General features: G+C 41.7%; 1 protein-coding gene across 1 annotated transcript in view; it reads left to right on the top strand.

Moving 5' to 3' along the window:
• The window catches only part of NR1D2 (nuclear receptor subfamily 1 group D member 2), a 49,413-nt gene extending 24,437 nt beyond the window's left edge, over positions 1 to 24,976 (top strand). The window contains exons 2-8 of the mRNA XM_040352996.1: positions 2,704 to 3,012; positions 4,702 to 4,790; positions 10,715 to 10,859; positions 12,856 to 13,523; positions 16,615 to 16,800; positions 20,284 to 20,494; positions 23,250 to 24,976. Of these exons, the coding sequence (XP_040208930.1) occupies positions 2,704 to 3,012; positions 4,702 to 4,790; positions 10,715 to 10,859; positions 12,856 to 13,523; positions 16,615 to 16,800; positions 20,284 to 20,494; positions 23,250 to 23,446 (1,805 nt within the window). The 3' untranslated portion in view covers positions 23,447 to 24,976. The remainder of the gene's footprint in view (positions 1 to 2,703; positions 3,013 to 4,701; positions 4,791 to 10,714; positions 10,860 to 12,855; positions 13,524 to 16,614; positions 16,801 to 20,283; positions 20,495 to 23,249) is intronic.
• The last annotated feature ends 250 nt before the right edge of the window (positions 24,977 to 25,226 follow it).

Raw genomic sequence — 25,226 nt, forward strand, 5'->3', positions numbered from 1 at the left:
CTCTTCCAGCTTTTCATTAAAATTTAGAAAGTTTAACCATGTGCACCATTATTGCCCACTAAATGTTAGAATTGTACCACAGATTTCAGCCATTCATATACTCAGGTGTACTTGCTAGATACCAGTGGTGGCTGGTGCTCAACATTTTTGGGGGGACGCAAACAAACGAAAAAAACCCCCAAAACCTCAATTGCAGCCTCACTGTGCCCATCAAACGCATCTACTGTGCCCATCAATTGTCGCCACTGTGCCATCAATTGTCGCCACTGTGCCATGCCATCAATTGTCGCCACTGTGCCATCAATTGTCGCCACTGTGCCATGCCATCAAACGCAGCCACTGTGCCTTGCCATCAAACACAGCCACTGTGCCCATCAATTGTCGCCACTGTGCCCATCAATTGTCGCCACTGTGCCCATCAATTGTCGCCACTGTGCCCATGAATTGTCGCCACTGTGCCATCCATTGTCGCCACAGTGCCTTTCCATCAAAAGCAGCCACTGTGCCCATCAATTGTCGCCACTGTGCCATGCCATCAATTTTTGCCACTGTGCCCATCAATTGCTGCCAGTTTTCCCCCTCAAAAACCACAAGTTTGCCCCGTAAAATGCCGCCAGATTGCTATTTGGTCCCTGCTCGCCTAGCCAGAATGTACTCAGTGGACACCTTTAGAGGATGCACCTTACGAGGTACGATGCTCCACATATGGTGGGAATATTATTAGGGGCTACTGTCATAGTCTTTTCTATGATCATCAAGGTCACGGGTTATCCATAGATCAACCTTCTGTGGCTCTGCTGAACGATCTCCCAGAGGATACACGACGTCCTGTGAAAATAATAATTTATTTTATGGTGCTTGCAGCTAAAATTAAAGTAGTAGGAGCAGAGAAATCTCCTACTGTTTCTATCAGCCTGCATGCAGCATAACATGTCTTGGTTCATGTTGCATGAGAAGGTGGCTAGTGTGATAAATGAAAGACGTTTGCTCTTTGAGCAGACCTGGGAACCATGGGCATATTATATTATGTTCAGGTTCCGCTTTCTCCCACACTTGGCTAGTTTTGTCTACTCTGCGATTGTAAGTTCTAGGTCTTTCGTTCGCCGCCTTCTTCTCACCCTTGCCTTCTTTGACTTCTCTCCTTTGCTTGGCCTCAGGCTTTTTCGTCATTGGATCCTGTATACATTGTTATGATTCAGCTTGATTTGAGAACTCCAGGGAGGGAACTTTTTTTTTTTAGTTTAATACTTATTGGAAGTTATATGTGATATAATCTATCTGACCTGTTTCCTAGTTGTTGACCTACCCTGTTCGCAATAACTGATATTTTACCTATTATGTTTTGTGCCTTGAAGCGTTGTTGATATGGAAATTGGCTATAAAATAATAATAAAATAGTGAATCGCTACCTATTAAATCAAAATAGTATATACAACGGTGATAAAGTAAAACAGTGCCACCCAGTGGCTAATTGTAAATTAGAAATCCTTTTTATATGCACTGTAATGTGTATGAATTCCTGAGGGAAAAACAATGCAATTATAATGCTCTTGACACAAATTAAATAAAAGTCCTTGTGAACATGTGTATAGAAATAAACAAAAGAGCCAAATCAGAGTGAATAGAAAGTCTTGAATGATGTGATTAATTATAAATCACTGTGAAAAAATAATTCTTCTGTGAATAAATCTTTAAGGTGACAAGTCCCTCCACCAATCTAATTATGCCCTCACCTCCCCTGAAGACCCCTAAATGGGTCTATTCACTCCTTCCCCTCAGGGGTATAATCCTTTTGAATGGTTGCTGCTCAGATGCTCATTGGACTGTGATACATCTCTTGGATATTAAGGTCAGCAGAAGCAAGTACTTTTGTCTTGTATAGCCAACACAAATTTCTTCATAAGCTACCTTATAAAAATCACCCCCCACCCCCTCCAGTATTTTACCACCCCTAATCGCACCTGGAGGTGTTGAGACGTGTGGCCTACATACTGCAGGCCGCACGGACAGTCCAGAATATAGACAACCCATTCTGTTGTACATGTAAGACATTCCTTACATTTATTATTTTTTCCAATAACATTTGCTGGAACTTCTTGCCTCTTTTTAACATAAATTTGCAATGTTTTGCAATCTTTACCATTTTGTCACTGGTGTAAAAAACAGAAAGTAACAAAAATATTCTATTATGCTTCTTTCTAGTAGGGGAGGTCTAATAACAATTACTTTAGATTTCTATATAAACAAGAACCTACTTTCCGTAATGTTTTGGCACCAGGGATTTTAGACCCCCCTTACTACTAGATGGAGGATAATAGAATATTTCTGTTCCTTTCTATTTTTTTATGCCTTTGGGAAAAAATGGACATGGATATGAACCTGGCCTTAATTTCCAACTGAAATACAATCCATCCAAATCTCTGTCTAGGAACATTGGTTATTGCTTATTTTCAACATATTTATGATCATCAACACAATTCCTACTTATCAATGACAGGATATTGAAGAGGCAGGGTGGTGGATACACTCATACGATGTCTACATTTCATAGTGTTTGCAGTTATTATTCAGCTCATTCTTTACTCTGACCCAGTTGTTCGGTTGGAGATCCAAAAGTCTTTATAAGCATATGGGTTTTATCTAAACTGAGTTCATGATATAACTGTTTTAAATCATTAATTGGTTTTACACTGTTTTGTCTAGGTGGTGTCATTGCATACATCAGCTCCTCCAGCTCAGCCTCCAGCCCTTCCTCCTGCCACAGTGAGAGCTCCAATTTCAGTTTCCAGTCTTCGTCCTCTCTGCCATCTTCCCCCAGCAGTTCTGCCTCTGAAGGGAGTAGCAATGGCAGCGGTGGCAATGGGAACACCAGAAAAAGTGACCTTTCCGTTGGAAACCTCTTCTTCAACCTGGAGGAATCTCAGAGGAACCAACAGGTGGACACACTGTGCATAAGGACAACCTACACAAGTGCAGCAATCCTGACCAAAAGCCATGCAGGCCTCACCTCAAGTGAGTAATACGTATCCTGTAATTAAACTTTTGCAGTTAATATACCTAATGATAGATGGCTTTTACCCTAACTTGAACTTAAAGCAGTATTAAATACAAAATCAAAAATGTAATGTATTGCAGCCTAGCAATCATTAGACGTGGTGGCTGCATTTGTTTTTTTAGGCTTTTTTTTTGTTATTGTATTTTATTGTATAATGGCTTAAAAAACAATATGTAGGGTAAAATTTATACAGATCACATGAGCATAACGTTAAAGTCTCCATTTATCACGGAAGCATGAATGACAAAGAGGGACCCCTTCATGTTATGCAAATGTAATCTGTATGAATTGTAACCTACAAGTTGTTTTTTAAGCTGTTCTACAGTAAAATTTTTGTATTTTATTATATTGGTTCTCATTGGTTCCTGTAAAAATCCTCTCCATAATATTGATCTTTTTGTTTTGTTCTGGGATGTGGCACCAATGCTGTTTGGGTAGTTAAAGGGGTTGTAAAGGTGAAAAAAAAAAAAAAATCCCCTAAATAGCTTCCTTTACCTTGGATTTAAGGTAAAGGAAGCTATTTAGGAGAAAACATTTTTACCTTTACAACCCCTTTAAGGCACATCTGATGTAATTGAATTCTCCCTATATAAATCACCTGTGACTGGGCAGTGAAGGGATGACGGCATGATAGAATCATCACTCTGCTCTCTTCTCCTTCTAGCACCATGAACCTGTCAGGCAGATCCTAAAACCCCTTTCACATTGAGGAGTTTTTCAGGCGGTACAGCGCTAAAAATAGCGCTGCTATCCCGCCAGAAAAACTCCTTCACTGCAGACTCAATGTGAAAGCCAGAGGGCTTTCACACTGAGGCGATGCGCTGGCGGGAGACAAAAAAATCTCCTGTCAGCAGCATCTTTGGAGCGGTGAGAGGAGCGGCATGTATACCGCTCCTTCACCGCTCCTTCCCATTGAAAACAATGGGAAACCGCGGCAATACCGCCCGCAATGCGACTCTATAGAGGTATTAACCCTTTATCGGCCGCTAGCGGGGGTTAATACCGCACCGCTAGCGGCTGATTCCCGCGGCAATCCCGGCGGTATAGCGCCGATATTTTTAGCGGCGTTATACCGCCACCGCGGCTCCCGCCCCAGTCTGAAAGGGGCCTTACTGACAGATAGCATTTTCCTAATCCATCGAGTCCTGTTGGGCTTATTTCATGAGACAGATACTCATTACTTGTGCAGTTGCACCAAAGAGAATAAATATATATGACATTCAGCCCATTTTCACATTGAGCCGATTTGACATGCAATTTGACATGTCAAATCGCATGCCAAATCGGCGGCTATTGCCAGCAATGGCACCGTCCGAATTGGTGTGACACCGACTTTGCAGTGCCGCACCAATTCCCAAAGTAGTTTCCGTACTACTTTTGGTGACTTAGGAGGCGATTTGTGTAGACACCTGTGCATGAACCCGCTCAAATGTCTGTCAAATTGCTCCCGAAATCGGAATGCATCGCACGATTTCAAACCCGCCCTCAATGTGACCATTGGCTAACACATACCTAGATAAGATATTTTCTATGAGGTAAATAGTATGCACTAGATTAACGCCACAAACCTATTTATTATATGCCTTATTACTTTTATTTTATTATGCTTTTGTATATCTATGCCTGTAACTTTTTTTATATTTTAGAATTCAATGGGATGATACTTCTGTGTAAGGTGTGCGGAGATGTAGCCTCTGGATTTCACTATGGAGTCCACGCCTGTGAGGGATGTAAGGTAAAGATTTGCTTCATCACATAACAACTTCTATACCTATTAAGAGATTTCATATTTGTTCTGCAAGATCCTCCAGATCTGGAAATATTTTACAAAAGGAGAGCAAAATGTGAGGTCTTATAGGAAGGATCTGTTTATATGTTTTTCTCTGGTCAGCTCTTTATCCAGAACTGTTTGTGTTTCACATACACAGATTGAGTATATATGGTTAGTTTTTATCCAGCTGCTATATAATCCTTAAATTCACACAGCGGATTTGGCTTATAAATTGCCATTAGTAAAAAAAAAAAAAAGTAATAGTAGCGGTTTGTGTCTTCTTCTTCTGTATGATATACAGTTGGTCTCAGGACTATTACTTGAGAACTTCTTTTTACACCTCTGCCAAGACACACTGGCCCAGATTCTCAAAGGAGATACGACGGCGTATCTCCAGATACGCCGTCGTATCTCTGAGTCGTCGTATCTATGCGCCTGATTCTTAGAATCAGTTACGCATAGATTTGTATTAGATCCGACCGGCGTACGTCTCTAACTGCATATTTACGCTGGCCGCTAGGGGCGTGTACGCTGATTTACGCCTAGAAATATGTAAATCAGCTAGATACACAAATTCACGAACGTACGCCCGGCCGACGCAGTACAGATACGCCGTTTACGTTAGGCTTTCCCCGGTGTAAAGTTACCCCTGCTATATGAGGCGTAGATGCGGCATACCAATGTTAAGTATGGACATCGTTCCCGCGTCAAATTTTGAAAATTTTACGTCGTTTGCGTAAGTCGTTCGTGAATAGGGCTGGGCGTCATTTACGTTCACGTCGAAAGCATTGGCTTCTTGCGGGTTAATTTGGAGCATGCGCACTGGGATACTTTCACGGACGGCGCATGCGACGTTCGTAAAAAGCGTAATTTACGTGGGGGTCACATAACATTTACATAACACACGACCACATTTAAATTAGGCGGGCTTACACCGGCCTATTTACGCTACGCCGCCGCAACTTTCGTTTGAGAATACGGCACTTGCCTGTAAAAATTGCGGAGGCGTAATGTAAATAAGATACGTTACGCCCGCACAAAGATATGCCATTCTACGTGAATCCGGGCCACTGTAAATATCACTACAGTTTTAAGAAGCCAAAGACTGTTTTATGTTTAGTAATTCAGAAACAGATTGCAAACTTTCCTCTGATACTGTGTACCCATGCTTTAAACTTGGTGAAGTTGGAGAAATGACACTGCTGTAAAAACACTTTAAAGGTGTGATACCTGTAAAGATATTGGGCATTATGAGGTGGCATACATAGCCACTGGGTTAGAAAGCATGAGGAGTTAGAGCTCGTTCACATTTTCAGACAGGGGGGCAGTAAAAATAGGCTTTTGAACCGTGGTTTTACCTACTCCCGAGTGCCCGTCTTAACCCAACACACTGGCCGGAGAGGGTAGTACACCTGCTACAGCAAAATAATTTACCCTGTTGTCAAATAAATGGAGCTGTGCAATACACATGGTTGCGGCGGAGTGTTTGCAAGCTTTTCAGGGATAAAAGAGGTGTTGAGGAGGCGACCTATCACCTTATCACCTCCAAAAGTGGTCCACTGTTTATGTGTTTTCTGCCGCTAATGTAAATGAGTCCTTGACGTTCCTTCTAGGCATAATAAATGAGGTTTACACATGTAACCTCTAAAAATTTGTTTAACCACTTCCCGCCGGTCAATAGACAATTGACGTCTGGGAAGCGGTTGTGTTGTCCTGACTGGACGTCCAGCAGGATAACATGCCGGCGTGCACCCGTGGGGGCGCGTGGCGATCGGTGATGCGGGGTGTCAGTCTGACACCTTGCAGCTCCGATCTCGGTAAAGAGCCTCTGGCGAAGGCTCTTTACCACGTGATCAGCCGTGTCCAATCACGATGTAAACAGGAAGAGCCGTTGATCGGCTCTTCCTCACTCGCGTCTGACAGACACGAGTAGAGGAGAGCCGATCGGCGGCTCTCCTGACGGGGGGTTCGCGCTGATTGTTTATGCCCACACTGGACCACCGGGGAAGGGGGCAACTATAAAAAAACACCAGGGAATGGGGCAACCATAAAATAAACATAAAAAAAAAAAATGACCACAATAGATGCCAATCAGTGCCCACAAATGGGCACTGACTGGCAACATGGTCACTGACTGGCACAAATTGGTAAATAAGCAAGTGATGCCCAGCAATGCCATCAGTGCCACCCCTCAGTGCCCATCCATGCCCAGTGCCCACCTATCAGTGCCCATCTGTGCCAACTATAAGTACCCATCAGTGCCACCCATAAGTCCTGCCCATCAGTGCCGCCTATGAGTGCCCATCAGTGCCGCCTATGAGTGCCCATCAGTGCCGCATATCAGTGCCGCCTCATCGGTGCCCATCAGTGCCACCTCATCGGTGCCCATCAGTGCCACCATATCAGTGCCCGTAATTGAAGAAGAAAACATACTTATTTACAAAAAAAATGTACAGAAAAAAAATAAAAACTTTATTTTAGTTGTTGCGCAAAAAAAAAATCGCAGAGGTGATCAAATACCACCAAAAGAAAGCTCTATTTGTGAGAACAAAATTATAAAAAAATTGTTTGGGTACAGTGTAGCATGACTGCGCAATTGTCATTCAAAATGCGACCGTGCTGAAAGCTGAAAATTAGCTTGGGCAGGAAGGTGCCTGGTATGGAAGTGGTTAAAGTATACTTAAAGGCAACACGTTTTTTTTTTTTTTTTTGGATAGAGTGGAGAGGGATTAAAATGCCTGTCTGTTCAGGAGATACACCCCCTCTGTGTCCTGTTTACCATTATCATTGAAAGTAAAAGAAAATCCCAAATTTTGGGTTGTCCCCAGAAAAGTAATAGAAGGGAAATCTGGAATTCCCTTAATTTGCAAAGTTTTTCCCCTCACTTCCTGTTTGGCTTTGGGACAGGAAGTGAAGGGAAATCTCCACAATAGGACATAGATGGCGAAAAACAAACAGGTTATGACCCTCCCCTTGCTCTATCTAAAATCCCCTTGCCTATAGTTCTACTTTAACCACTTAAGCCCCAAGCCTGTTTTTCAGATTCGGGATTTACAAGACTAAAACTTTTTTTTTTGCTAGAAAATTACTTAAAACCCCCAAAAATTATATATATATTTTTTTCTAACACCCTAGAGAATAAAATGGCGGTCATTGCAATACTTTTTGTCACACCGTATTTTCGCAGCGGTCTTACAAGCGCACTTTTTTTTGAAAAAATGTACTTTTTTGAATTAAAAAATAAGACAACAATAAATTTGGCCCAATTTTTTTTATATTGTGAAAGATAATGTTACGCTGAGTAAAATGATACCCAACATGTTACGCTTTAAAATTGCGCCCGCTCGTGGCATGGCGTCAAACTTTTACCCTTAAAAATCTTGATAGGCGACGTTTAAAAAATTCTACAGGTTGCATTTTTTGAGCTACAGAGTAGCTCTAGGGCTATAATTATTGCTCTCGCTCTAACGATCGCGGCGATACCTCACTTGTGTGGTTTGAATACCGTTTTCATATGGCGGCGCTACTCGCGTATGCGTTCACTTCTGCGCGTGAGCTCGTCGGGACAGGGGCGCTTTAAAAACATATTTTTTTTGTTTTCTTATGTATTTTTATCAATTTTATTATTTTTTACACTGAAATATTTTTTTTTTTTTTTTTTTTATCACTTTTATTCCTATTACAAGGAATGTAAACATCCCTTGTAATAGAAAAAAGCATGACAGGTCCTCTTAAATATGAGATCTGGGGTCAAAAAGACCTCAGATCTCATATTTAGGCTTCATTGCAAGAAAAAAAAAAAAAAAGGAAAATTTGTCATTTAAAAAAATGACAAAAAAAAAATTGTCTCTTTAAGAGGCTGGGCGGGACTGACGTTTTGATGTCACTTCCGCCCAGCAGAGCTATGAGGACGGGTGGGGGCCATCTTGCCCTCACTACAGTCCTCAATCTCCAGGCGGCAACATCCGATCTCCTCCGCCGCTACCGACGGCTCCGGAAAGCGGCGGGAGGGGGCCCTCTCCCGCCACCGATAACGGCGATCTTGCGGCGAATCCGCCGCGGAGACCGCCGTTATCGTTTACACGGCCGCCCGCTGTAAAGGTGGATATCCCGGTTCTGGCAGCAGCTGCTGCCGTTACCGAGATATTCAGCTTTAAAAATAGGACGTATATATACAGTGGGCGGTCGTTAAGTGGTTAAATAAGACTGTATCCCTTCAACTGTATGCTGTTAATACTTTTAATAGTAGATTTTCATATATAAATTCTTTTTTTAGTATTTTATTTCCTTTTATTACTTTTTTCTGTAAATTTTCATGCAGAACAATGTGTCCGAAAAATGGCCTATATAAAAAATGTATAAAAAAAGGCCAACATTACCTGTGTTAAGCGCATACGGTTGTAAGGATGCAATATTTTTGTGATGGGGTCCTTTAATTTTGCAGTACTGTTAACTTGCACATACAGGAACATTGCAGCTTTGGTTCAGTGCTTCACAAATGAAAAGTCAGCTCTTTAGTATAGTAATTACAATTGATTAAAGGTTAAGAGTCCACCATGCTCAGACATGTCCTTAAGGTCAGTGGCCCAGATTCAGAAAGAATCGCGTATCTTTAGGCGGGCGTAGCGCATCTCATATGCGATACGCCGCCGTAACTTAGTCAGGCGAGTAGCGTATTCAGAAAGAACTTGCGCCCGAAGTTACGGCGGCGTAGCGTATATGGGCCGGCGTAAGCCCGCCTAATTCAAATGATCCAGGCAGTGGGCGTGTTGTATGGAAATGAATTGTGACCCCACGTAAATGACGCGCTTAACGAACGGCGCATGTGCGCGCATGCTCAGTATCACGTCGAAATTTCTCCCAAAGTTACGCCGACTCAATGTTTAGTCGACGTGAACGTAACCTACCCCCATTCACGGACGGCTTACGCTAACGACGTAAAATACAACGTTTCCGACGTCCATACCTTAACATGACTTACCCCTGCTTTATGAGGGGTAAAGTTACGCCGGACCGACGCCTTACGTAAACGGCGTAGCTAAATCTGACGGGCACAAGTACGTTTTGGAATCAACGTATCTACCTCATTTGCATATTCAACGCGGAAATATACGGAAGCGCCCCTAGCGGCCATCGTAAATATGCACCTAAGATACGACGGTGTAAGAGACTTACATCAGTCGTATCTTAGACAAATTCTGGCGTATCTGATTCTTTGAATCAGGCGCCGAGATACGACGCCTCACATTCAGACTTACGACGGCGTATCTGGAGATACGCCGTCATAAATCCTTTCTGAATCCGGGCCAATATGTCTCTTAAGCTGTGGCTGGTTTACCTCCCATTATGACGGTGTCTTCATAATTGCAAGGCCAATGCCACTTGGCAGAGCCAGTGCCATGACACCAATGATCTTTTTAGTTGTCTTTATGTGTGGCATTCTGACCACCACTGTAAGGGGGGCATTTTTCCCAATGAATTGCTCCATGAGATCTAAATTATTTTATGGGTTAAAAAGTTTAAAAAGGGCCGTTACTAACTCTAGTAGCGTTAACCCAAATAATGGTAAACACAACTTGTGAGGTAATTATTTTATTAGGGTGGTGATAGGGGGTTATTGCCTTCATGATTGGCACTTGGATTAGTCACTTCAGTGCAGAATACTATTAATTAAATTTAGATTTATTATTTAATATAATATTATATTTCATAGAATTTTAGGATCAATAGAATTATTTTTCTTTATCCTGTTATCTCAGATCTTTCTTTGCCAGATAATTCTGCATTCTGATTTCCTTTACAAAAATTAATGATACACAAATGCACTCGGATATATTTTTATATATATATATATATCAATTTGTTAAGGGGTTGTTGTGTGTTTGTAGGGCTTTTTCAGAAGAAGCATACAACAAAACATCCAGTACAAAAAGTGCCTCAAGAATGAGAGCTGTTCTATCATGAGGATGAACCGAAATCGCTGCCAGCAATGCCGCTTCAAGAAATGTTTGTCTGTCGGCATGTCCAGGGATGGTATGTGAAAAGCCTTACACATTTATCATTGCTGGAAGTAAACTGGCCAATGGGCCTATGGGGTGAGATTCTCACAAGGGGGTAACCGTGTTTGTGTTCTATCATTTACATTCTCAGTGAAAGCAGCTACAGGTTGAAAAGCAGTTTTAACAGTAAATACATTATCTCCTCCTGTTCTTGTTTTCTTTTAAACAAAACTTGTCACTTTGCCCATTCAGGTCAAAGTGACAGGTTCTCTTGATAGTTCACATTGCCGCTCCTCATCTCTCCGTTATCCTGATGGAGCCCAGTGTAATACCTGTGTCTGCTTCATGTCAATCTGTGTTGGAGGGTCCATGTCCTTCTCCCCTCTACAGCTTTATATGATGTCGGGGCTGATAATTGGCCACAGATCTCTACATCCTGGTATGAAAATAAGGTCACATGCTTCCTCATAAGCAAATGTTCTGGTTCTTTCCAAGGCTTCCCACAGGTGAACGGAGCAGTAGGGAAGCTCGGCAAAGATCCTGCATTTTATGGGGGCCTGTGTTGATGACATTAGTTTGACACACTTTTGAAATCAATCAGAATTCAATAACCGGTGTATTTAAACCTGCATTTGACCTCCTTCTGACCTGCATTTTGGTTTTTACATCAGGTAATGCCCTTAGACAACATTGTCACTTTTCCATAAATGGACCAAGTGACATTTTATTTTTTAAAACATAAAGGGCTCTCTTAAAAAAAACTTTTAAGTGTTCGTTCACACCATAGGTGCATGAAAAGAGACATCAGTTTCACATCAGTTTTTATGCATGTCAATGTTGATGTCATGTCAGTTTTTTTCACGTTCAGAAAACTGCATACACATTGCAAATTCCTGCACGGAAAAAAATCTGCACGCGATACCAGTGTTGTGGTGTAACCATAGAACAATTGTTTTTTTTTTTTTTTGTCTGCACCATGGTGCGAACGAGGCATAACACAGAAATAAGGATCTTTATTTCAACCATGTGACTGTTATTTTCAATTCTTATTGAACTTAACAGAAAATATCTGTCACTATTTAAAAAAAGTAAAATAAGTATCTTTATCCTGGTATTATTTAAAAAAAATAAAAAAAATAATTGAGCCTTAAAGTGGAGGCCAAGGAAGCTGCCATCTTGGCCTCCGTTAATCTTCAACTGCCATGTTGCTGCACATGTGATCGGTTATGACACCAGCAATTGGATGGTTTAACAGTTTAGTTGAAAGCACATCCAATGTGACTGTTACATTCCTGGCATGTGCCAAAAATGTAACTGTTTTTGAAACTGTTAGATCTATGGATTTACTTCGGCTTTAAGCCCTATTGCCTGTAATGGAACCATTCACATTATGATGTCACTTCTGGCCTCCCAGGACCAAAGAGATGGGTCAGATCGATCAGACCGGGTCAGATAACCGCTTCCATGTTCGCATGGGAGAGCCCAGGGCGGTGCTGGTGGGAGGGGGATATCCCCTGCCGTTGCCGGAAAAAAAAAGATACCACGATGATGCCTGTAGCTGCAGGCATCATCCTGGTACAACCACTGAAAGTCCAGGATGTCATACAGGTGGGAAGTGGTTAATTGTCTGGGAAAATTTGAATAAGGAATTTTGTCGCTATAGGCAACATTTCCACTTGTGTTCCTGATTGCTTTCTTTCATTTGTACATAAATGACCCCTCCTAAGTTTCCTATCCTCCTTGAGAATATATCTGATGCATCATCCAAAGACAGAATCATGGTAGTTCCTTTATCGGTTATGTAGAAAGAAGAGTGTGCACACGCTGGAACGAGATGTTTGCTTAGAAGAAATCTTTTTTTTTTTTTTTTGTCGCATGCCAGATAAACATTACAGGACCAAGGTTGACATTTCACATGGATATAAAGTGCTTGCTCACAACATTGGTTGTATTGGCTATATGTCAAAGATGGGAGTGAATTAGGGTTATCTTTCTTTCATTTCTCTTCTCGCTTTGTCTTTCTTCGACAGCTGTTCGTTTTGGTCGCATCCCAAAGCGTGAAAAACAAAGAATGCTGATGGAAATGCAGTCTGCCATGAAGACTATGATGAACAGTCAGTTTGGTAGCTCGGGACCTCAAGAAGCACTGCCAGATTACCAAGCTTCACCATCAGTTTTGCCACCTGTGCCCCATCCTGTTCAAGAAAACCTAGACAGCAAGGTTCAGCAATATCCCGAAAAAAGCCCCACGCTACCATCCTCATCTTCAATTAATCCAGCTCCTCCATCTTCAGACATTAGTAAGGAGGATGTCATTGGTACAGTAACTAGAGCTCACAGAGAGACCTTCATGTATAATCAGGAGACTTCTGAATTTAAAGGCGAAGCCAGCCACTACAAGGAAGAAAGGATGAACAATGTTAAATACAGTAACAGTAACAATATTCAATTCGATAGTGTTGTCAACGTTGCTCGCTGTCCTGTTGGTGAAAGCCAGAACAACATGAATGGACAACATAGGGGCAAAAACAACATGGGTTGTCCCTATTCCCATGCCGTTTACTACTCTAATGAACAGAACATAAACATTTCCAATAGCTATTCCCACAAGGAGTTCAGTAAAACACCCACGATTGACGTGTCTCAGACTGAGCGCATGAATGGCTATCCGTGCAATAGAGGAAAAAGAATGTATTTGGTACAAACTTTTTTGGTTTATCTATTGATTAGAAGTACTCACAAGTATGTTGGGTTTCCACTGTGAAAATATTGTACAAAAATACTGTATTTATCAGCGTATAACAGGCACAGGCATGTAACACGCACCCTAACTTTTACAGGGAAGTTTCAGGAAAGAAACTTTCCACAGCCCCCTGCGTATAAAACTAGGGCTGCAACTAACGATTATTTTCATAATCGATTAGTTGGCCATTTATTGTTGAGATTAATCGGAAAAAAGCCTTAAAATAAAAAAAATTAGCATTTTGATTTTTTTTTTGGGCCAATTTGTTGTTGGGCAGATTCCAAAACACAAATTGCTGCAAAAACACATTACATGCTTTTCTGCAGCTTCTCCACTGAAGTATATTGAACAAAAAAAAAAAAAAAATAGCACCGTTTTGCGTTAAAAACTCCTTGCCCTTCCAAATACGCAGCAGCTGAAAAAAAATCATGGATGTGAACGTGTCCCATAGGAAAACATGTAAATGAACTGTAGTGTGTTTGTGCAAAAAGCACCAAAAAACAGAGGTGTGAGGCCTAAGATGTTTAGTAACATAATGGGGTTTAAAAAACAAAAATAAGTACAAAAAGAGCAAATAATCGCTACTGTAAGGGGTTCATTTTTTTTACGGTGGGACAGTGAAAGTAATATTTACAGTAGCGATTTGCCTTTTTGTACTATAAAGGGCTAATTTTAGTTTTTTTAACCCCATTATGTTACTGGCCGATTAATCGATTAAGAAAATTGTAATCGATTAATTTCATAATCGATTAGTTGTTTTGGCCCTATATAACACGCTTAGAGTATACAGCAGTGGTCTACGAATGTGACCCTTTGCTTGCCTTTACCTTTGGGGCACTGCAGACACCAACGATGGAGCACTATTCCTGTCACTGATACCATTGATGGGACTTTATTATCCCCACTGACGATGTGGCATTGTTTAATCCCACTGACGCCAGGGCATTTTCTAGTGCCACTGGCCACAGTCTAGCCCAGTAGTCTCCAAACTACGGCCCCAGGGCCTGATGTCGCCCATTGCTTGCTTTTTTTGGCCCTTGGGGCACTACTCCACCAACTGACATCAATGATAGAGCACCATTTCCCCTACTGACACCATCAATGGGGCACTTTTTCTCCCACTGAAACCAATAATGGGGTACTGATGCTGTTGCATTTTCTACTGGCCCCCCTAAAGCCCAAGGGACAGTATACCGGCCCCTTTCTTAAAAAGTTGGGAGCCCCCTGGTCTAGCCCCTTTAAAGTCTGAATGACAGTAAACTGGCCCCTTGTTTAGAGAGTTTAAGGACCCCTGGTATACAGCAGGACAAGAACTTCCCATTCCACTCCCGGAAGAAAATGTAGGCGGGCTGAGCAGCGTTCCATTCTATGAATGAATACAAAGCTTCCTCTGGCTGAGGTGGAGAAGCAGGCTGATGACATCATCAACAAACTGCTGCAACTGTTAGTGAAGTAAATTGTCTGGACAAGCTTGGTACAAATTAATTATTTAAAGTTAAATGAAACATGGAGATCAGCTTTAAATGGACAACAACATGCCTACCAAGGCTTTCCTTTTTTTTTTTTATCGTGAAGGCCACCCAACAGTATAGAATTCTCTCATTTTCAATAAACGCATCTTTTGGGACTAAAAAAAAGACATCATCAGGTATGCATGCTTCCTTTAGGTAGAGTACGTGGTACTTCTCCCCTTATAATGCAGATGCATTGTGATTGGTGAATTCTTTTAGGGGTAGGGAGAGAGCCTTTAGTGGTGTTTTAAGCTCTGGCCTAAAGCTTGATATAAGGTCTCCTTTTCCCCGGTCACTGAATGAATTCGTAGGAGGAGTGAAGGAAAGTCAAACGTTCTTCTAGTGAGAAGGGAATAAAGTAAACTTGTTGCTTTGTTTGGTTTTGGCAAAATATGTTTGCTTTAAAGCAGAGCTCCACGGTAAAAAAAAATATATATATATTAAAAGCCAGCAGCTACAAATACTGCAGCTGCTGACTTTTAATAAATGGACACTTACCTGTCCTGGAGTCCAGCGACGTCGGCAGCATTCGCTCGTCTCTCGGCTGCCCCCACCGCCATCATCGGTGAAGGAACCAGGAAGTGAAGCGTTGCGACTTCACTGCCCGGTTCCCTACTGCGCATGCGCGAGTCACACTGCGCCGTCCTTACTGTTCCCCACTGTGTTCTCGTAGCCGTGTGTTTCCCAGAACACAACGGGGGGGGGGGGTGGTTAGACGGGGACTGACGCACTACCCGCAGGTCCCTGCAGAGTCTATGGCGGAAGTGGGTGCAAGTACCTGTCTTAGACAAGTATCTGCACCCCCCCCCCCACCTGAAAGGTGCCAATTGTGGCACCGGAGGCGGGGAGGAATCCAATGAGCCGAAGTTCCACTTTAGGGTGGAGCTCCGCTTTAAGTCAAAAAGTCTACTCTCTTTCCTATAATAAATAGGAGTTGTATGTTTTTGCTGCCCTAACTTTACACAGACCACGTATGTGCTGTATAAAGTATGGCCGTCGTTCCCGCGTCAAAATTTGAAAATGTTTTGTCCTTGCGTAAGACGTCCGGGAATACGAAAGTACGCTACGCACGTCGCCTTTTCGAAAAAATGACGTCACTTCGCGCAAAGCACGGCGGGAATTTCAAAACGGAGCATGCGCAGTAGGTCGGCACCTAATTTAAATGGCACACGCCCCTTTCAATTACGCGGGCTTACGCCGGAGGCCGCCAGCGTAAGTTTTCATGCAAGTGCTTTGAGAATCGGGCACTTGCGATGAAAACTTGCGGTACGATACGTTACACCGCCGCAAGTTTTCATACGTTACATACGTTACGCCGCCGCGATTCTACGTGAATCTGGGCCTAGGTTCATTACCAGTTACACCTATTGATTGTGTTACTACACGTATTAATTGTGTTACTACATTTATTCAATACTTCATTTTCCTTTAAGAGGGATCTTTATTTAGTTACTTGTCTTAGCGCAGCTTTTTTTGTATCCATTTATGTTTTGGTTGCTTTTTCTTGTATACTTACTAGGTGTTAAACTTTGCAGGTTTGTCCAATGAGCGTGTCTCCTTACATGGACCCAAATAAATCTGGACCTCAAATCTGGGAAGAGTTCTCCACGAGTTTTACCCCGGCTGTGAAAGAAGTGGTGGAATTTGCCAAGCGCATTCCAGGATTTAGGGACCTTTCACAGTATGATCAGGTTAACTTGCTGAAAGCTGGAACGTTTGAGGTGAGATTTTATTATTATAAGTTCAGTCTTATAAAACATACCACCTATGCTTCTTTATGTTAAATAAATCTTTGCTTAGAGCAATGCAGCAACGTAATACTGACACTACAGTCATCTCTTTAGAATACAGGAGGCAAGAGATAAACATGCATTGTACTGTAAGACAAATAGGGGATTGTACTTTAATGCCCCATACACACGATCGGAATTTCCGATGGTTTAAAATCCAATGGAATTTTTCGGTGGAATTCCGTTCAAGCTGTCTTGCATACACACTGTCAGACCAAATTTCGACCGCCCAAAACGCGTTGACTTAAAACACTATGACGAGCAGAGAAAAATAAAGTTTAATGCTTCCGAGCATGCGTCAACTTGATTCTGAGCATGCGTGGGTTTTTTCTCCGTCGGAGTTGCACACAGACGATCGGAAAAAAATAAAACATGTTCTATTTCTAAAAAAGTCCGATGGGGCCCACACACGATCGGAATTTCCGATGAAAAAAAGTCCATCAGACTTTTTTCATCGGAAATTCAGCTCGTTTGTACGTGCCATAAAACTGTGTCTGAGCCTAAGCAGACCATAGGAGATCATATGAGCCCAAAACTACACTCGGGCCACAAGTTCTGCCCACCAATATCAGTTACCAATCTAGGCCTGATTGTTTTACAGTACAGGAACATTTCTATGGTTAGTGCTACCTGAGCTGTGGTCTCCTTTGACACTCATTCTTGATTTTGCAATTATGGACACTTCAGAAAAATAAAGTGATGAAGATTCTGCATTGTCAGGCTGTAGTGACAGATGGAAGAACCTTGTCATATGCTACCTCTAAAGCACACATGTCAAACACAAGGCCCGTGGGCCGAATCCATCCCGCCAGGGCTTGTCACGTGGACCTCAAACACCCAGTTTTACAGCCGGAACATGGCGGAACGCTATTCCGCCACTTCCAGCTCTCGCTCTCCGCTGTCATTTGTAAACCTGGCAATTATCCGTTTGCGCAAAACTGCCGTTGGTATTTTTTTTTCAGTAGCAGTTGAATAAACCTTGTTCACAAACTGCATCTGCAATATGTTCAATAATACAAAAAAGTAAACGCATACCATGGCTTTTGCTGGATCAAATAATTGCTCTGGAAATGTGAACTAAAGTCCCGCTGTAAAAATGGCAACCAGTTTGATTTTTTGGGCAAAAGAGACCTGTAATGTCCCCCCTCCCAACTCTGCTAGTAAAGGGGTTGTAAAGGTTCATTTTTTATTTTCTAAATAGGTTCCTTTAAGCTAGTGCATTGTTGGTTCACTTACCTTTTCCTTCGATTTCCCTTCTAATTTTTTTTTTCTTTGTCTGAATTTCTCACTTCCTGTTCCTCCTCAGTAAGCTTGCCCCCATCATCCGAGCCCTTCTGGCCGGGGGTTAGTCAGCGTGCTCACCCCATCCCTTGGGACTACATCCCTGCAGGGAGACGCTGTGTTCACAAAAAACGAACATTTACAACCCCTTTAAACCTCCTGTACACTGCATGATATACATGCATAGTTTTTGAGTACTGTTGATACCTTCCTTCTTGACTCCCAACCACCTCTTGCATTGGCTTCTGTCCCTGAACCCACTTTAAGGGTAATCCCTAAGCGGCAAGGATGCACTATTTCTAATATTTCAAGAGGTCTGCAACACCAACCTACAGATTTTTTAAATTTTATTACAGGTTTCTTTAACCACGTCCTGTCCGCGCTATAGCCGAATGATGGACCTACTTTGCCGAAAGGGCGTCGTATGAGGTCCTCCCGTGCTCGAGCGGCCTGCACGCCCCCTGCAGGGCATGTGCGGCACGCTCTGTGATTCGCGAGTCAATGAGACTTGGCTGATCACAGATCGGAGTAAGGGGGTCGATCCTGACCCCTTACCACGTGATCAGCTGTCAGCCAATGACAGCTGATCATGTGATGTAAACAGAGCCAGTAATGTGCTATTTTTTCTCCTCGCGCTGATAGCGTGAGGAGGAAAAAAAAAAGCTGATCACTGGCGGCTGTCAGAGGGACATCGGTACCGATCAAGGAGAGCAGCCATCGCCTCATCTGTGCCCACCTGTGCCACCTATCGGTGCCAACCAGTGCCTTGTCATCGGTGCTACCTATCAGTGTTACCTACCAGTGCCACCCTACCAGTGGGGGTTTAGGTGCCCAGTAAGCAAGTGGTTAAAAAGAATAAGCACAGACATACCTAGCTATTTTGTGTTAGCCAGCTGTAGTTCAAGTGAAGGTGTTTACAATCTCCTAACATTTCCGGGGGTTAGAACTATGAGTTCTGTTAATGGAAAAAAAATTCTCTGTGTGAGCGTCTGTGCATTCTCACAGCTGCACGAATAATCCACATAATGGGCCAGATTTAGAAAAGAGATACGACGGCGTATCTCCTGATACGCCATCGTATCTCTGAGTGCGGTCGGTCGTATCTATGCGCCTGATTCAGAGAATCAGTTACGCATAGATATCCCTAAGATCCGACAGGTGTAAGTGTCTTACACCGTCGTATCTTAGGCTGCATTTTCAGGCTGGCCGCTAGGTGGCGCTTCCGTTTGTTTGCGCGAGGAATATGCAAATTACTATTTACGTCGATTCATAAACGAACCACCGCCCGGCGCTTTTTTTTTACGTCGTTTGCGTTTGGCTTTTTTCAGCGTAAAGTTACCCCTGCTATATGAGGGGTATGTGCGGCGTATCCTATGTTAAGTATGGCCGTCGTTCCCGCGCCGAGTTTCTTAAATTTTTATATCGTTTGCGTAAGTCGTTCGCGAACAGCGCATGCGGCGTTAAAAAAAAAAACGTAAAATACGTGGGGTCAAGCCAAATTTAAATAAAACACGCCCCCAACATCCCCATTTGAATTAGGCGGGCTTACGCCGGCCCACATATGTTACGCCGCCGTAACTTAGGGCGCAAGTTCTTTCTGAATACGGAACTTGCGCCCAAAGTTACGGCGGCCTAACGTATCTGAGATACGTTACGCCGGCGGATAGATACACAATTGTATCTGAATCCGGGCCAATGTGTTTAATATGTTTATTTCCTGTGATTGTCAGCTCCATCTAGTCGCCATTATTTACTGAAATACCTTAATTCAGGAAAATACTACATTATGGCCACTAGATGGAGCTGACCATCATAGAAAATTAAACATATTAGACACATTACAGAAATTACATTACATAAGAAATTACACATTACGGAAATGATTCATTATGGCTGTGCAAATGCTCAGATATCCGCACATTAGGATTTTTATGAATAGACCCCTATCATCCGCCAGATTGCTGAGACAGCAACAAAAGAATACAAGGACTGATTTCAAGTATTATTTTAGATCAAGCACAACAGCATTAGGGAAATGATGAATCATGTCTTTGTATTTTTCTGTAGCAGTAATTAAAGCCCTTTTTCTTGTATAAAACAACAATGCTACTATTTTGTCTTTTCTTTTGCCAGGTTTTAATGGTTCGGTTTGCATCACTGTTTGATGCGAAGGAGCGCACTGTCACCTTTCTAAGTGGGAGGAAGTACAATGTGGATGAACTGCGCTTCATGGGAGCTGGCGAGCTGCTGAACTCAGTGTTTGAATTCAGCGAGAAGCTTAAAGCACTGCATCTTAGCGAGGAGGAGATGAGTTTGTTTACAGCAGTTGTCCTCGTCTCTGCGGGTAAGAAAGAAGTACTCTGTCGTTTCTTATGTCATCCATCCTTTGTAAACAGCATGACCTTGAACCCCCCACCAATATTTCAGATTGACAAAATTAGCAAACTTAAAGCGGGGTTCGGGGAATATATATTTTTTTTTTGCAATCTCAATTACATTATTATGAATATTCATTAAAACATATTAATAAATCATGATCGGTACATAAATAGTTGCCAAAACTTACCTGATATAATCTCAGGGATCTTGTGGCCGTTTCCATCATAGCTGTGAAGCCCAGTTCATGTTTCTTCCTGGATTTTCCGAGAGAGGTGCATGCTGGGATTTTTAGGCATAGTAATGCCCAGAGATTCCTGGGAAATGAGTGTCATCATTTCCCAGGAGGCAATGGGGTCTTAGGACAGGAAGTTCTACCACCGTGGACTAGGAACTAGGCAGATTACGAAATCTGACTAGTAACAGCCATATTGTAGAGAAAAATTATTTTTATGAACATGGAAGAGCCAACGTACTGGAAAGTAAAATAACGCTGATGTCCCTTGCCATTATACACGAATGTGAAATTCATAATCCAGCATAAACCAGGATGTTGTAGCCAGTAAAATAACAAACTAGCAGATATTTAAAGTGATTGTAAAGACTATGCATAAGGGGGAAAAACCTTCTGTGTGCAGCACCCCCCCTTATACTTACCTGAGCCCCATTTCAATCCAGTGATGTGCACGTCATGAGCCTCAGTTATCTGGGGTTCGTCTCTCCTCATTGGCATGAGACAGCAGTGGAAGTTATTGGCTCCCGCTGCTGTCACTCACAGCCAGTGAGCCAATGAGCAGAGAACAGGCGTCGAGCTGCACGCTGTGTCTGAATGAAAACTGCTTTGGTGCCCTTATAGCAAGCAGCTCTCTCTCAGCACTTGGCGGGAGTGAGGGGCCAGGAGCAGCGGTGGAGTACCAGAGTGCACAGAGCAGGTAAGTATGTTTGTCAAAAGAATCGCCCTTTAATATCACTTTAAGAGAACCAGGAGGAGGAGCAGATGTTTTTAGGAATCCAAATTTCTGCTCTTAAATTGCTGGGGGGATTTACTAAAACTGGAGAGTGCAAAATCTGGTACATAGAAACTAATAAGCTTCCATGCTTTTTTTTGTCAAAGCTTAATTGAACAAGCTGAAGATAGAAGCTGATTGGCTACCATGCACAGTGCACCAGATTTTGCATCCTCCAGTTTTAGTAAATCAACCCCCCCAATGTCAGACTGTAAAGCTGGCCATAGACTGTTTGGATTTCATCCAGTTCCTGATGAACCAACCAAATTTCACTCAGTGGGTGACCCTGCCAGCCACCTCATGCCCGTAATCCCTAGATTCAAAAAAATCAAAGGAGCTGGGTGGAAAATTTTTGGTCATACAGTGTCTGCAACCAATCCGATTTTGACACGGTTTCTGTATATTTACAACTGGCAAGGAAAATACAATAGTCATAACAGGAGATTTTATTCATCTACATAAGGCCCCTTATTGAGGCTGAGTTATCTCCTGCCCGAGCTCAGGGTTGATTACTGACACTCTGGAGGGTGTACCTGGCAAATAACAAGGGGGTTGATTTTCTAAAGGCAAAGCTACTGATGCTCCAGAGCTTCATAAATGAGGTAAACATGGAAAACATGGAAATCGCACTCCGGATAAACTTGAGAAAGTTGTCTTTATTGATAAAAGTAAGACATGTACATCCAAAGATACAGTCACATGAGGGGACAGCCGACGCGTTTCGCACACAGTTAGTGCTTAGTCATTGCTTGGACTCCTAGGACGTTCCTCCAATTGTCTGCTAAAGATCCACCTGGAGCGGTGACTCCCTTTCCATAAATGAGGTAAAGCTTCACTTTGCAAAGACTACCCAATCACATGCAGGGAAAATTAAGAAAAAGAAACAGCATTTTTGCTTGCACATGATTGGATGATAGAAATCAGCAGAGCTTTTCCTCAGATCTAGAGCAACTGCACTTGCAGTGCACAGTAAATGTTCCGTTTAGTAAATCAACCTCCCTCAACGCAGTCTGAATGCGTTCTGGATGCACGTTTTTGAGGCGTTTCCGTTGCGTTTTTGATGCATTCCAATGCATTTTCCCCCTCCTTTTTTTTCCTTCACCTTAAATTGGGACATGTGCGTTTTTTGTGCATTCCAGTGCTTTTTTGATGCATTTTTTTAGTTTGTTCCAGTACAGTTCATTGCAGAAAGAAATTGCAGCATGTTCTACATTTCTTTTTTTTTTTTTTTTCCCGGAACGCACTGAAAGCGAACTACTATGCATGCGTTTCTGATGCAAAAAAAAATGCACTGTACTGAATGTTGTATGAACTGGCATTTTTAGTTTTCTTGTATTTTTTTACAGCACCTTTTGTTATGTGAATGTTATGAAACGTTGCACTGAGTTCAGGCTCTTACTGAGATCATATATGTGACATGTCATTTGACTGACCTCATCCCCTATTAGGCAATGTTCTCTGCAGCCTTATGTAAGACACAATAGGCTCCCCAGTCCCCACCATTGCCTCCAATTTATGGATAACTTAAAGTGGTGTGTGGAGTAAAAACTGCAGCAAATGGCAATATCCACTTTCATTTTGACAATAATGTTATGCACTAGTTCATGTATATGAAGCATTGTCTTCCACATTATACCCTGGATTGTAATTTTATTTGGTTTATTGTTTTATAAATTCATTTAAAAAGGATGAAGATATTTGTCATCCTTTCTACAGATCGCTCTGGTATTGAAAATGTAAACTCTGTTGAAGCTTTGCAAGAGACTCTGATCCGAGCCCTGAGGACTTTAATCATGAAAAACCATCCTAACGAGGCCTCCACTTTTACCAGACTCCTCCTGAAGTTAGCAGACCTGCGTTCTCTAAATAACATGCACTCCGAGGAGCTTCTGGCTTTCAAGATTCACCCATAGGCCTATAAAAACAATTGCGTGTAATGTCTACTGTATATTGTGTGACTGATGAGGTGTTTTTTACTGGTATTTGTGGCACAAGATAAATATTAGTAGTTGTTTAAATGTGCACCGTTGCTGCCTTCCATTTTGTGGGTTTATCATGTTTATTCATGAAACTGCAGCCTCAATACTTCAGAAGGAATGATGTAAACAATTGAATGGCTCCATTGTCATGAATGTTGCCTTAGTCCACAAAATGGAGAGTGTTGTGTGGGGAACTGGTGCAATGCAGTCAGGGGTTTACTTACATTCAGCTGCCTGAGGTAAAAAAAAACTATCCTTTCTATACTTTCTATACCTCATTCAAACTACTATATACAGTGATATCAGTTGTGTGAGCTTTAACATTGTTTAGTTTTATTAGGTTTAAAGACATGCAGACATAATGAATAACACTAATTGAAATAAACAATTCTTTTTTTTTTATGAATTATCTAATTTTAGTTGACCGCCCCTCCACGAAAAAAAATTGCCTCAGGTATATAAAAAATAAAACCCTGTACTGCAGACAAGTAGAATTTTGCACAAAATCCTCAAGCTCCACATTTCTTTGGTGTACAGCAGTGTTGTTGTTGAGCACACATTCAAATGACTAGGAGACTCTGTAAGATACAGGGTAATATAATTTTTTTACATCACCAAAATAATTGACGTAAGGAGCAATTCAAAAAGGTAACACAAGGATAAGGATACTTTTTTTTATAGTGAAAGTTATCCATGTAAAGTCCAAAGAATATTGGAAATGGCAGTTTCATGACTAAAATAAAGATTTTTGGAAATGGCAGTTGCATGACTAAAATAAAGATTTTTGGAAATGGCAGTTGCATGACTAAAATAAAGATTTTTGGAAATGGCAGTTGCACGACTAAAATAAAGATTTTTGGAAATGGCAGTTGCACGACTAAAATAAAGATCTTTATCCTTGTGCTAAAGATTTGCTAATGGAGCCCCTCGTCTTTAACTATGAACATACGCTATGACAAGGTAGCTATGTAGTATACTCTGAGTGCTATATAAGTGTGTGTGTGAAGTCGATATGTAGACACTGGTCACTTAGAAGAAGCACGTATCATCATCATTTCTTAATTCTTCATGGAATCGATATGTGCCTCTGCCAAGATCTGAATTGTTGTCTGTCACACAGATTCTTAGTGTGCGTGTTGGGTGTATTTTCTCGTATTGTTTCTGTATTTATGTGTATATGATATCATGTTTTACTAACACGTCACGTGTTTGGAGACTGTAAATATTCCTAGTTTAGAGCATTACAGAAAAAAAAAAGTTATAAATATCAGCTTCCTCGCAATATTTTAACCTGTGAAGGGAGCTGAAACAGATGGTATAAAGGATTTATAATATGTACAAAATACCCAGAGCTACTGGTACATTTACTAATGGATTATATTTTTGAAAATTATATAAAAAAAATAAAAAACTTATGCTGCAAACATTTATTACATTAAAGCCTCCCACCGTGGAACAGGCTCATTGCTAGTCAAACTCAGTGACTTAAATGTACTTAAAATATTGAAAAAAAGAAAAACTGTTGGGCAGGTGACAGCTATGGCAAGTCCAGGCGAAAAACAACAGTAATGCCCTGTCGTCGTACTACTTTCAGATATGTGCAGAATTAATTTTTTGTTAAAGATTCTTTTTTTTTTTTTTACAACTACATGTATGAAATCTAAAGAAAGAGAAAATAGAGGTGTTTTTCATAGCAATTAATCTTGCTGCTTAT

This window comes from Rana temporaria, chromosome 5 (assembly GCF_905171775.1).
Source record: "Rana temporaria chromosome 5, aRanTem1.1, whole genome shotgun sequence".
NCBI lineage: Eukaryota > Metazoa > Chordata > Amphibia > Anura > Ranidae > Rana > Rana temporaria.